The sequence below is a fragment of the Thunnus thynnus genome, chromosome 16 (genome assembly GCF_963924715.1).
Source record: "Thunnus thynnus chromosome 16, fThuThy2.1, whole genome shotgun sequence".
Taxonomy (NCBI): domain Eukaryota; kingdom Metazoa; phylum Chordata; class Actinopteri; order Scombriformes; family Scombridae; genus Thunnus; species Thunnus thynnus.
Window position 1 is genome coordinate 4,199,290 of NC_089532.1, and position 13,798 is coordinate 4,213,087.

General features: G+C 46.5%; 1 protein-coding gene and 1 long non-coding RNA gene across 2 annotated transcripts; both read right to left on the reverse strand.

Annotated features, from left to right (window-relative positions):
- LOC137199737 (uncharacterized) lies at positions 1-10,390 on the reverse strand. Its single transcript, XR_010931846.1, has 4 exons — positions 10,123-10,390; positions 1,499-1,605; positions 235-273; positions 1-23 (listed from the first exon to the last, which is right to left on the reverse strand). It is a non-coding gene; the product is annotated as an uncharacterized lncRNA (long non-coding RNA).
- Positions 10,391-11,334: 944 nt separating this feature from the next.
- LOC137199730 (tripartite motif-containing protein 16-like) lies at positions 11,335-13,417 on the reverse strand. The gene has a single exon (XM_067614233.1). It carries the CDS (start codon positions 13,370-13,372, stop codon positions 11,699-11,701), a length of 1,674 nt encoding a protein of 557 aa, XP_067470334.1. The 5' UTR covers positions 13,373-13,417; the 3' UTR covers positions 11,335-11,698.
- Positions 13,418-13,798: the final 381 nt, after the last annotated feature.

Here is a 13,798-nt window from a genome sequence, read left to right on the forward strand (position 1 = left end):
TATTGGTCTTCACCTGTGCTGGCCTTTGGTAGTACATAGGAACATGTACAGGTTAACATCACAAAGACTAGACAAGAATTACACTAAAACCGATATTGCTCATACAACCATACAATTTATTTGAAACCGTTAATTCACAAAATTCTGCTCATTTGCTAGCCAACACTGGATTTATATAGCAACCTCTAGTTGACAGTTGCATTGTCTAAACGAAATGAATAATAAATGCCTTACCATCATGGTGGGCCTAGAGGCCTCCTGTGCGCTCTTGTCCTGTTAAACAAGGTAGGAGATTGGCAAGGCATGAGGTCTTATACAGAGACAGACAGTAGGAAGATGGAGGCAAAATACAATGTAGGTAGACAGGCATTACAATACAATTTACAGATTAAGTTGAAGACAATGAAAAGCTGGTAAAATCAAAAGACTATAGTAAATATGATGGGAAAACAGTGCAAGATGTCGCAGGTTTTTTTTTTTTACCAATCATTTTCATGTGTCTCAATACCATGGCTACCTTTCGAACACTCTTAACCATAGACTAGGAGTCAAACATTGTTCATTCATTAGTATTTTATTAAGTTTATATTCAGGGCCAACAAAGTCATGTAAAGCTATGTCTTATTTTGCAGATATTTGGTCAAATTGAACCAAATCATCATTCCTAGTGACAACAAATTGACCCCTCTTGTAAGTTATCCCTTTGTACTGAACATCTGCTGTGATCTTAGCATTTGTCTCTGTGAAACCAAAATGCACCACTGCACTGTTAATTTGTTCAGAGTAAAGCTCAGAACAAAACGGTGAACAGTCCTTCATTTGCAAATCTTGAGGACCAACAGATCCAGCTGTAAGGTAAGCCTGTAACAACTGATGTTGGTTTGAAAGGGTGAGAGGCAGGTTTTTAAAATTCTTCAATTGTCTTGCACATCTTTTGAAGTAGCTATGCTTACTTTCAAAGCGCATAGCCCAGACCTTAATCAATGGGCCAAAATTTAGCATCAACCCTGGATAGTGATGTTTGGGTCTCAAGTTGGTTTCAGGAAATAGTGTCTCCCGAGAGTCCATGTATTCCTGAATGAGAGCATCAAGGTAATAAACCTGCGATCTTGAGATGCTCTGAGCACATGTGAAGTCAACTATGTCCTTCAATTGTAGGGTCAATTGCCATACATCGTCCTGTGGATCTTGTACTCTGTCTCCAATGATCAGAGGCAAAAATCTCAAGAAGTTCCAATTCTGTATGGCATGACCGGACAGTTTCTGTGTTTTAGGATTGACTTCACACGGCTTGGAGGAGGCATCTGTGTTTTTGAATTGGAACTGTTTAATCCGCCTGTTCAATTGAGGGTATGTGAACCATTTTCTTTTTTTCACAAAGTACTTCAGATACAGTGCCACGTCATAGGAGAGGACACCCTCAAAGACATCATGTCCAAGACAAGGAGGCAAGCCAGGAAGACACACATTATAGTGTTGCAAAGAATTGAAAACTGACCTGAATTTTATCCCTTGCACTTCCACGTTGCTGGTCATCTGAATCTGGTCCACTGCAGAAGAATAATTTTCGGGCGTTCGTAGGACAGCAGACAAAGTGCAGTCAGTCTGAAATTCAGAACGAGAAATTAGACAGTATCTGCAAAAATGTTCTGATGAGCTTAAGTTTTCAGTGAACCCTCCAATGCAATGTGAGCCAAGATTGTCTCCAACAATGCAGTAGAGAGTTCCTTTCAAAACAGATTCATCAGCTGTTATCCCACTCTCCTCTAACATTTTCACCAACTCAGAGAAAACTTTGGCATGGCCAAATTCTGTAAAATCCTTTTCTCTACAGAGTAGCACCAGCTGCATGTGGTCGACGGTTGATCGCATATGGGGGGGTAAATTTAGTAGGGAGAAATACACAGCCAGAAGTTTGTGTCTCCTTTTAGCTGACAACCTCAAAGGCATCTTGGTACAAAATCAACTTAAGGCAAGCTGGAAAATCCTGCAAGAAAGTGTTCGATTTAAACACCTTGCCATCACAGCAATCACTGAGAATGTCTGGAGAATTTTCTGACATCAGTCCCTTCAAAAACCCTGATGTGAGCATATTCTTCAGTGTCTCCAAGATTGGAACATAGTAGGCAAATCGCTTCTCTCTGTTTTCATCTCTGCCCGAAAACAGTTGCTTGGGCTCCACAAAGTTAAACATTTCTCTAAAACACTTAGTCCTAGAGTAGGCTGTTCTCATTGGGCCAGTGTGGCAAGCTGAGAACAAGTCTGATTCCTCCACAGCATCACATACTTTTCCTCTGACTTCGTCTGATACCAGTGTTTGCAGAAGTACATTTAGCCTGCTCAATGTATGTGTCTGCCCCAACTCATGAATGTTCTGCATCTCTTCCACTATGATCTGGATAGTAGAGGTTGGAACTAAATATTGCCCTTGTAACTTTGCGTAGAACAAACACACATTTCTGAGATACAGATCCTCAAAACCACTGTGTTCTAAAGTGTCTTCATTATTCGACAGACAGCCTGGTTGCTCTGTAGTTACAGTGGTGCTTGTGGAGGGACACGAGTCAACAAAATGTGTTGACCTACCGCTACCACATGAGCTGCTGATGACATTCACAGGGCATTCCCTGTGCCTTCTAGACATATGGGCAGTGAAGGTAGATTTTACAGTGAACACCATTTTACATCCTGCCACTGGGCAGTTCACTGGACATCCCCCATCTATGTGCTCCTTTAGATGTGCAACCAACCCTTTCATGCCATTACACTGGCACTCACAAAGTGAAACTGTGCATTTCAAGGATTCCATAGTGAAGCCTTGTGAAGACACTGATTTGCCAGTATGATGGCGATAGTAGTGAGCCTTTAAGGAAACATACTTGGCAAACACATACTTACAACCAACTTCAACACATTTGAAAACTGTGTGGGGTTCATTGAGATGCAGTTGGCAATGCAAAACATACGCCTTCAATGACTCAAGAGACAAACCACAAATGCAACATGAATAGGACATAGTGAAGTCATCAATGAAAACAACATTAGCCTATCTGAACTACTTATTCACCTTGCCTTAGTTGCTCTTTGCTGGCAGCAGCATGGCTATTCTCATATTACAGCCCATATACTCATATAGGCTATAGTCCTCTCAAATCTGAGGGGGAAAAACTTACAATTCACTCTCCAAACAAAATAAAAAGTAATGCAATATTTGGGAAGATGCAATAGTAACTTCACAGCAATGCAATCATTTTCTGCCTCAAATTTAACTGAGGGAAAAAAAAACTTACAATTCACTCCCCCAAACAAAAGAAAAGGTAATGCAATATTTGGGAAAATGCAATAGTAACTTCACAACTTCAATCATTTTCTGCCTCAAATTTAGCTGAAATTTAACGGACCCCCCTCCCCCAACCGCATGCACAGAAACTAGCAACTAGCATGTAACTATTTTGCACTTTGCTGTCAGCAGGAAGCCTATTTTCATAACAGCACTCTCTAACAAAAAATCTGAGCAAAAAAAAAATTAAGCAAATGTCGGACAGATGGAATAACTCCACAGCAATAATATCTATTTCTACCTCACATAACCTACTACGCATTCACACGGAACACTTCTAGTATGAGACTGGAAAGCGTGGGGAAAACGAGCTAGGAAAAAGCCCCTCTCTCAACCGCTAATCAACCCAACTGAGTTCTCAACGCAAACGCCACCTTTACATATTGTAGCGTCCGCCAGGACGTGTTCAAATAACAGGCAACTGATCGGCACTGTACCGTTTATTTAACTGAACAGGATGGGTTACTGTTGGCCATAACCACGCCAAAAAAACAACAACAATAATGTAACTCGAACTCACAGAACTGTAGCTGCTGTCACTCGCGCCTCTCGCTCTCTCACTCACTCTCCTCCTCGCGCACGCGCACACACACACTCACATCCCTGCCCCTCCCCTACTTACGCCCTCTTAACATGTGGCTACCAACAAAAGCTTAACAGTACAAGAACATTAACAGGGTCGCTACACTGCCCCCCCCTTACAAAGTCCCTCGCCCCGAGGGGTCACATGCAAAGTCTCTGAGGTGGGCTGGGGGCTTTCTCTGTCTCTGGGGCCGCCTTGAAGTGGGTTGCACCTGCACCTGCACTCTTGGACTCTCCAGTTGATGAGCAGGAGTTGTGTCTTGAGGTGTGGGGGTGTGTGCAGGGGGATGTGAGGGGGAATGTGAGGGGTCGGTAAGGGAAACAGCCGGAGAATCTGGGGGTGTGGCTGTCTGCTTCTTTTGGGAATGTGCAGAATGTGCAGGGCGCTGATGAGGGCGTGCGTCACCTCTATACGGGGCCAACCTATCTCTGTGGAGAACAACCCGCCTCCCCCTAGGCGGCAGCTGGACCCTATATACTACCTCCCCCAGCTTCTCCAACACCTCACACGGGCCCACCCAGTGACAGTCCAGCTTGGGGCACTGGCCCTTTTTTCTCCGTGGGCTATACACCCACACCAGATCCCCAGCCCCAAAGTCTCCCCCTCTGGCCCTCAGGTCATAGTTTCTTTTCTGCCTCATACCCGCCTTCTGCAGCTGGTTACGGGCAAAGGCATGAGCTGACTCCATACGATCCTGAAGCCGCCAAGCGTACTCTGGGCCAGGAGGAGCTGCTGGGGCATCTGGGGGCCTGCCAAAAGCCATCTCTGCTGGCGTGCGCAGTTCTCGCCCTAACATGAGCAGGGCAGGTGTGCATAAGGTTGAATCTTGCACAGCCGACCTGTAGGCCAATAGGACAAGGGGAAGGTGCATGTCCCAATCACGCTGATGCTCTGTAGTGAGGATTGCAAGTTGTTTCGCCAGAGTTCGGTTAAACCGTTCAACTAGTCCATCACTCTGGGGGTGTAAAGGTGTAGTTCGAGTCTTTTGCATGCCCAGCCGGTCACACATAGCAGAGAACACAGCCGACTCAAAGTTCCTTCCCTGGTCGCTGTGGATGACCTCAGCTGCCCCGAACCTGGCGAACATGCCCTCCACTAGAGCATCAGCAACAGTCTCCGCCTCCTGATCTGGTATGGCATAGGCCTCAGGCCATTTTGTGAAATAATCCATGGCAGCCAAAACATACTGATTCCCTTTATCTGTGCGGGGGAATGGGCCCATTATGTCTACCGCCACCCTTTCCATAGGAGCCCCCACCGCCAGCTGCTGGAGCTGGGCACGAGACTGCTCCGGGGGCCCTTTATGTGCAGTACAGAGGTCACAGCGGCGGCAGAAGTCCTCAACATCTCTCCTGAGCTGACCCCAGTAGAAACTCTGCCAGAGTCGACGAAGGGTTTTTGAGACCCCAAAGTGTCCTGCTCCAGTTGTGCCATGAGAGGCTTTTAGCACCGACTCTCTCAGTGCCCTGGGGACTACTACCTGCCACCTCTCTTCTCCTGTGGCTGGCTCTCTCCAGGCTCTTTGAAGCACTCCATCCTTCACTTGGAGAGCCTCAAATTTTGAGACCAGTCCTTTGGTGGCAGGTGAGCATCCTGCAACCTCATTCCACCGCGGCTTTTGTCCTGACTCCACCCACTGCAAAACAGGCTGTAAGTCAACATCCCTTTCCTGCTGTACCTTCCACTCCGTGGAGTCCACAACCTGTGCACCTCTACAGAACAGCCTGTTTCCATTAAGCTCTTCCTCCATACCAAGCTCTTTCTCCCAAGCCTCTCTCTTTTCACAGTACCGGCAGCCATCAGAAGCACAGGGGCGCCGAGACATGGCGTCAGCGTTGGTATGGCGAGCTCCAGCCCTGTACTCCACTTTAAAGACGTACGGTGCCAATTCCTCTAGCCAGCGTGCAATCTGCCCTTCTGGCTCCCTGAAGGACATTAACCATTGGAGGGCTGCATGGTCAGTTCGGACTGTGAAGGGAAGGCCGCAGAGATAGTACCTGAAGTGTCTTATTGTTCTCACAATAGCAAGGAGCTCTCTGCGTGTCACACAGTAGCGTCGTTCAGCTTTGTTGAAAGTTTTACTGAAGTACGCTATTACCTTCTCCCCCTCCGGTCCCACCTGGCTCAGCACCGCACCCATCCCAACATCACTGGCATCAGTATCCAGTACAAAAGGCAAATTGGGGTCTGGGGGGGTGAGGATGGGAGACTCTGTCAGGGCCTTCTTCAAAGAGCTGAAGGCTTGTTCACAGTCAGAAGTCCAGGCAAAATCACAGTCTTTCTGTTGCAGGCGGAACAGAGGGGCAGCTATACAAGAGAAGCCACGCACAAACCTCCTGTAGTAGGATGCCAGCCCAAGGAAGCTTTTCAGCTCTCTCACATTAGCGGGGACTGGCCAGTCCTTCACTGCCCGCACTTTCTCCTCCAATGTGCTGATGCCCTCCTCCCCAACTCTGTGGCCCAGAAACTCTAGTTCTTTTCTCATGAAGCAGCACTTGTCTGGGTGTAGCTTCAGTCCTGCAGCTGCTATTCGATGTAGAACTCGCCGCAGGGCCCCTAAGGCGGTCTGAAAGGAGCTGCCGTGGACCAGGATGTCGTCCAGGTATACCAGACATTCCTGCCGGGGAATGTCTGCCAACACGTTTTCCATCAGCCGTTCAAATGTGGCTGGTGCGTTGCATAGGCCAAAACAGAGGACTTTAAACTGCCATAATCCCCTCCCCGTACAGAAAGCTGTCTTTGGCCTGGCTGAGGGGCTGAGGGGCTGAGGGGCACCTGCCAATACCCGCAACGTAGGTCCAAAGAGGAAAACCAGGATGACCCGGACACCAAGTCGAGGCACTCATCAATGCGGGGCAGTGGATATGAGTCCTTCCTGGTCACGCTATTTAGCGGCCTGTAGTCCACACAGAATCTCATTTTTGGACTCTTTTTTTTGTTGACCATCACGACTCCCGAGGCCCAGGGGCTGTCAGAGGGCTCGATGATGCCGGCCTCCAGCATCTCATCTATTGCATCGTCTGCAGCTGACTGATGTGCCAGGGGAAGGCGCCGTGGGCGTGTCTTAATGGGTTGTGCATCCCCTGTGTCAATTTCGTGTTGCACTAAGTGTGTCAGCCCCACTTCTTCCTCTGACAGTGCAAAAATGTCCTTAAATTCCACCAACAGCTGCCATAGCTCTTCCCGCTGATCAGGTTCCAGGTTAACGCTGCTGCGTTCCCACACCTCTTTAACTGCTGCCAGTCTGTCCACCTGCCCTCCCGCTGTTGGTGGCTTGATAGGGGCAGGTGGCTGTATATCAGCTGTGGCATGGGGGGTAGGGGCAAGAGGTGCAGGTAGGGGTGGGGGGCTTGAACGTGCCTCTACTGTTCTCACGGTTGGCAGCTGTGGTTCAACAGTTTGAGCAGGGTGTACCATTGCGACTATGGGACCCCCTGGGAAAGCCAGTGTGTTCTTCCCCAGGTCCAACACACACTGGGCAGCCCGCAGAAAGTCCAGTCCTATTATGCAGGGGTCCTGCACTGCCGCGACCCACACCCTAAAGGTCACCGCTAGCCCCCCCACCTGAATAACCACCACCCATCTTCCCAGCATAGGCGCTAACTCACCAGTCACAGTCCTTAGCCTCACAGCAGTAGGTATCAACTGTGTCCCCACTGGGACCATGTCAGGTCTCAACAGCGTAGCGGTGGAGCCAGTGTCAACAAGGGCAGTGCATGGAGCCCCCGCCAGGGTGACAGGGACATGGCAAAAATCCCCTGCGTGGGTCCAACCCACCACCCTTGCGGACTCAGTGGTGTCATCTGCCTGCAGGGGGTCTAGAGTCTCGCTCCCCCGTTCAAGCTTCTGGGCTCTGTCTACCAGGGAGGAGGTAGGGTGGGACATAGGGGCAGGGGTCTGTGCCGTCCCGCTTACACAGACCCTGGGTCGTTTCCCTGAACATCGATACGTTTGGGGCACCGCACACTGATATGGCCAGCCTGGCCACATACCCAGCAAACAGGGGCTCCTCTGCGAGGACGGGTGTTGCTGTGTGGTGATTGCAGTGACACAGCACGGATCATTTCAGTCAATTCAGCCACCCATGCAGGTTTTTCTTTACCTGGGCCCTCCTGTACCACGGATCTCACAACATGGCTGCCCCCATTAAAGTCGCTTTCAGACGCCCCTCCTACGACCTCTCTCTCCAACGCCAGCTCTAGCGCCTCCTGCAGAGTGCAGGGATGTGCCAGCTGAGTCTGGATGCGCAGCTCCCTTGGGGTTATGGCTCGAATGAACTGGTCCCTTGCCAGCTCGCACTGTACCTCAGCGGGCATGTGGGCATATGCTCTCCTCGCCAGGGTCTCAATGTCATTAGCCAATACACGGAGCGGTTCACCCGGTTGCCTCTGCCTGCTTGACAGCTCCGAACGCAGGACACCAGGCTGGCAGCATTGTCCAAACCTCCGTTGCAGCGCCCCAACTAAGGCTCCGTAGTCAGCTCTCTCAGCTGGGCTGAGGAGCAGCAAACATGTCAGTGCTTCTTCAGTAAGACACATGGCCAGCTGGAGCGCCTTTTTCTTTCCAGACCAGCCTGCAGCCTGTGCTAACAGTTCGAATTGTGCATGGTAGGCCTCCCAGTTCGCCTTACCGGAGTATTTTGGCGTTTTCACTTGGAGCTGGTCACAGTTGCCGCCAATTCCGGTGCGCGCCTCCAAGCCTGGTGAGTCGAAGCCGGCAGCAGCAGCCATGTCTCTCGCTGTCCGTCTCAGGTGAGCGACATGCTCCGAGGTGCGGCCATACTCGTTCACATAATTAGGCTCACCGGCACGCCAGCTGTCCATAAGCACCTCCTCCTTGACTTTCGGACGGGTCCCGGTCCGGTCCCGCTGCGCCGCCATCACCTTAGACTGTAGCAGGCAGCCGAGTCCAACTAGCTGCTAACGGTGAGTAGCCAGGGAAGCTCCGGTGGTTTAACTTCTGACACCAAATGTAGCGTCCGTCAGGACGTGTTCAAATAACAGGCAACTGATCGGCACTGTACCGTTTATTTAGCTGAACAGGATGGGTTACTGTTGGCCGTAACCACGCCAAAAAACAACAACAATAATGTAACTCGAACTCACAGAACTGTAGCTGCTGTCACTCGCGCCTCTCGCTCTCTCACTCACTCTCCTCCTCGCGCACACACACACTCACATCCCTGCCCCTCCCCTACTCACGCCCTCTTAACATGTGGCTACCAACAAACGCTTAACAGTACAAGAACATTAACAGGGTCGCTACAATATATTCAGCTTACAACCTTATAAGACTAAAGAAACCAGAACATATTCACATTTAACAAACTGGAACCAGAGAGTTTAAAAATGACTCAAAGCGATTAATCAGTTCCCAAAATTGTTGGTAAGATTATCAAAATTTTTATATACTGGTATTGGCTCCAAAAATCCAGTATTAGTTGGGCCCTAGTTGGAAGAAGCAGTCAAATCCTTAAGTTAAGTGAAAGTGTCAACACCACAATGTAAAAATATTATAAGTAAGAATTCTGCTTTCAAAATCCTACTTAAGTAAAAGTATAGAAGTATTACCAGCTAAAATTACTTAAAGTACAAAAGTAAAAGTACTACTTTTTACTACAATTTAGAATTGAGAAATTGTAGTACTTTTACTTTAGGACTTTAAGTAGGATTTTAAATGCAGGATTTTTACTGTAATTAAGTATTTCTGCATTACTTAAGTAGCCTAAAACAGTGGTTCTCAAAGGGAGGTCCGGGGACTCCCAGGGGTCCCCGAGGGGGTCCCCAGCAAAATTTCACTATAATTCCGTCCATAAGTAGCACAGTAAGTGGTTAAAGGGCTATTGTGGTCGCGTGCGTGTCATACACTTTCTGTTATAAAACATCTAAAAGCATAAATGTTATCAGATGGGGGTTAAGGGTCTAATTTGCGTCAGTTAAGGGTTCTTGACGTAGAAAAGTTAGAAAACCACTGGCCTAAAGGATCTGAGTATTTCTTCCAACACTGCAGGTCACAGAATGTGATGGGTCACCAGATACGGTGTAACACCGGTACAATAATGACACATAACACAGTGACTGCATGTAAAGACAGTAGCTTATTATGATAAATGACGAATAATGAGATTCATTAGGACTTTTAACAGAAAACTAATAACATTTTGGTCGACAAACAAGTGGCGTTTTGAGTGGAAACCTACTAGAATATCTGTTCGAACTTCATTTCTCTCCAGATGTCGGAGAACAGCTGGAAGCGGACAGACTCGGTCGTCTGGAAGCGGCTCAGCAGCTCCTCACAGTCTGACTTCACCTGTTTCCTGCAGAAATCCATCTCACAGCTGGACGGTACAGCTGCTGACAGCTACACTCACACACATTTAACTTGAAAACGGCTCTTCATTAGAGCTACGGTCGGACATGTAAACAAGCGACTCCGCTGCGACTGTCGAGGGTTTATTACGTCATTAGCCAGCGCTGACGATACGTTCAATGACCGTTGTAAACTACTGCATCACAGACTTTTATTAGGTGGTACTTATGTCAATTATAGATTTTCCAAAATGTTCCTTTTAGCACTTTGATAAATCCTTCATTATTTCAGCCAAATATTTTATTCAAAACATAAAATTCTTGAAGAAGTTGCCATTGTATATTATATTTAAACAAACAGATCCAAACATGTATCTTCAAACACTGTCACATTTAAAAAAAACTGTTAAAAAAAAAAAAAAAAAAAAAAAAGAAATTAACCAAAACTATTAATTTACGCAAATTTTTCAGTATTATGCTTGATTAGGTAAACATTGTGTGTGCGTGTATTTTCCAGTTTTTTAGGCCTGTATAACAAAGACTTTATCAACTAAATGCACAAAGAAAATCTTGTTTGTTAAAAGCAACAAGTGATAGAAAACTCTGCTCTTTTCTCTGTGACAAAGCTGCTTTAGTGAAGAAAGCTGAAAGTACAGAGACTGACTGACAAACGTTTGTCTGCTCTGAACATGAACTCTGTACTTTGTGGTGTTTCAGGAGGAAAACTGCCTCAAATAAACTCTCATTTTAGTTTCACATTTTCTCCACAAGCTTTGAATGAGATCCTGAGATGAAGACAGAAGAAAATACTTTCCTTACTGTTGACAAAAAAATCTTTATTGATTATTTAAAGCTTCAGATTGTTCACACATCCAATCAGTAAAGTCTGTTAAATGACTCTTGTTCAATGATTTCATGTACAGATTCACTTCATCCACACAATCAGTTAGTTTAACCCAGAATGTCAGCTATGTACAAGAACATAATAATTGATTATTATCATGATAATTACAGTTTGATTGTACATTTCTTTATGAATTTACAAAGTGATGAGAACAACATATCTATGATGAAGGAAGTTCTGCTGTCTTCTCTGTTTAAGACGTTGAAGTGGAAGAGAAACAACAGAACACAAGTACATCAATACAAACATGAAACTAACATCTAACAAAGAAATGTTTATATTTTCATCTGAAGAAACGTCAGTGAAGGTTAAAAACATCATCATGAGCAGTGATAGCTTCCATGGATAAAAACACACAGCAAAAACTGACATTTAAAGAAACTGAAAACATCAACAGAACAACAAATGAAAAGAAAAAAAAGTGTTGATAATCCCAGTTTGATTGACAGCTGATCTCTGTGCAGTTCAGAAACACCACAGCAACGAGCTCTCAGAAACAATGGAGACAAAAACATGAAGAATTACAACAGAATCTGACACATGAAGTCTGAAATGACTTCTGTCTATTTGAGTTTACACAACTCAGCTATGTCTCCATCATTATGAAGATAAAGTCCAGCATAGAGAGGCTGAGTGAATGTGGTCTGGACTCTGTGGAGGAGAGTCATGGTTTTGGAGATGCTGAAGAAGGACAGAATACCTGCTCTGTGATCCAGGTACACTCCTACTCTGGAGGAACAAGGAACTGAGATGGGAGTTGAGGTACGGTTGAACCAAAATGTAGAACTGTTAGTGTCACAATATAACATCCAAGATTTGTCATTGAATCCAAATGCACATTTCTTCGAGACTCCTGCTCTGCTGATATTCTTGTATGCGACTGCTACATAAACTCCTCCCCTTCTCCTCTTCACCTCCCAGTAACAACGTCCAGTCAGACTCTCTCTACTCAGGACCTGACTCCAATTAGTGAATCTGTCTGGGTGACCAGAATATGACTGTTCTTGCCTCGTTCGTTCTGCTTTTCTGTTCCCCTCAGATAATAACAGATATGTGTTCGCTGTGTTTGGATCCAGTGTGATATTACATGAATATTTTAAGAACTCAGCTCTGGTCTTGGGTTCTGGTTCTGACAGTAAAACGTCCACTTCAGTCACTGTCAGTGAGATGTTTGTCCTTTTCTCCCTCAGGATGTCCTGTAGTTGATCTCTGAGCTCTGACACAGCTGCTGTCACATCCTCAAAGTAGCTCAGAGGACGGATGTTGATGCTGGATGAGCCTGTAGATGCACTAAGTTGTGACAGTGAGGGGTAGTTGTGTAGAAACTGGTTTTGATCCTCTGTGTGTGAGAGCTGCTTCAGTTCAGCGTCTTTCCTCTTCAGCTCAGTGATCTCCTGCTCCAGCTTCTCCTGAAGCTCTTTGACTCGACTCACTTCAGTTTCCTGCTGGGATCTGATCTGCTGCTTCACATCAGAGCTTCTTTTCTGGATGAGACGGATCAGCTCAGTGAAGATCTTCTCACTGTCCTCCACTGCTTTATCAGCAGAGCGACTGACGGCCTCCACCTCCTGTTGAAGCAGCTTCACATCTTTCTCTCTGTCCTGGATTCTCTGCTGGATTTGTTGTTGACTCACCTCGAGCTCTCTCTGCCTCTCAGTCCTTTCTGCTGCAGCTGAGACTGTGTCGTGGCCTTTATGTTCATCCACAGAGCAGAGATAACAGATACTCTGCTGATCAGTACGGCAGAACATCTTCATCACCTCATCATGACGAGAGCAGATGTTCTCCTGGAGCTTCTCCGAGGGGTCGACCAGCTTGTGTTTTTTAAATTTAGTAGATTCAAAGTGAGGCTGAAGGTGTTTCTCACAGTAAGAGACATGACACACCAGACAGGACTTGAGGGCTTTCAGCTTCCTTCCAGTGCAGAAATCACAGGCCACATCTTCAGGTCCAGCATAGCAGTGATCAGCAGGAGCAAGTTGGAGTCCAGTCTTCTTCAGCTGCTCAACTAAAGCTGCAAACATGGTGTTTTTCACCAGGACAGGCCTCGGTGTGAAGGTCTGTCTGCACTGAGGGCAGCTGTAGATCTTCCTCTGATCCTCTCCATCCCAGAAGCTTTTAATACAGCTTATGCAGTAGCTGTGTCCACAGGGAATAGTCACTGGATCCTTCAGTAGATCCAGACAGATCGAACAGCTGATTGTTTCTCGGTCCAGCTGATCTCCTTTCTGCGCCATTTCAGCTCTCAGTGGCAACGACTGTCTGAGTTTCACTTCCTGAAAATTTGAACAAGTTTGAGCTCTGATCTGAACAACATGTGTTTCTGCAGTGAATGCAGCCTGACATGTTGGTTAGACCCATCTTCAAACTGTAGATCTGAAGTGGAGGGAACAAGGAAATATGAGCACAGAGTGGAGCTTGTTGTGTTTGAATGAACAGGGAGGAGTTATCAGGACGAGGAGCAGCATTGTGAATTAAAACTGTGTTTCCTCATTTACAGTGAAGTCTCAGTTAAAACCTGCTCACTATTTGAAAACATTTTTGCATTGCTGTAAAATACTTGTTGGCATGTCAGGGTTTGGTGATGCCTCCATATTTCTCTAACTCTTCCTTAAAATCAGACCAATTTCTATTTATTGGTAATAAACAGCTGACTGACAAAA

Coding starts and splice junctions, on each gene's coding strand:
- LOC137199730 (XM_067614233.1), bottom strand. CDS start 13,372: ATGGCGCAGAAAGGAGATCAGCTGGACCGAGAAACAATCAGCTGTTCG.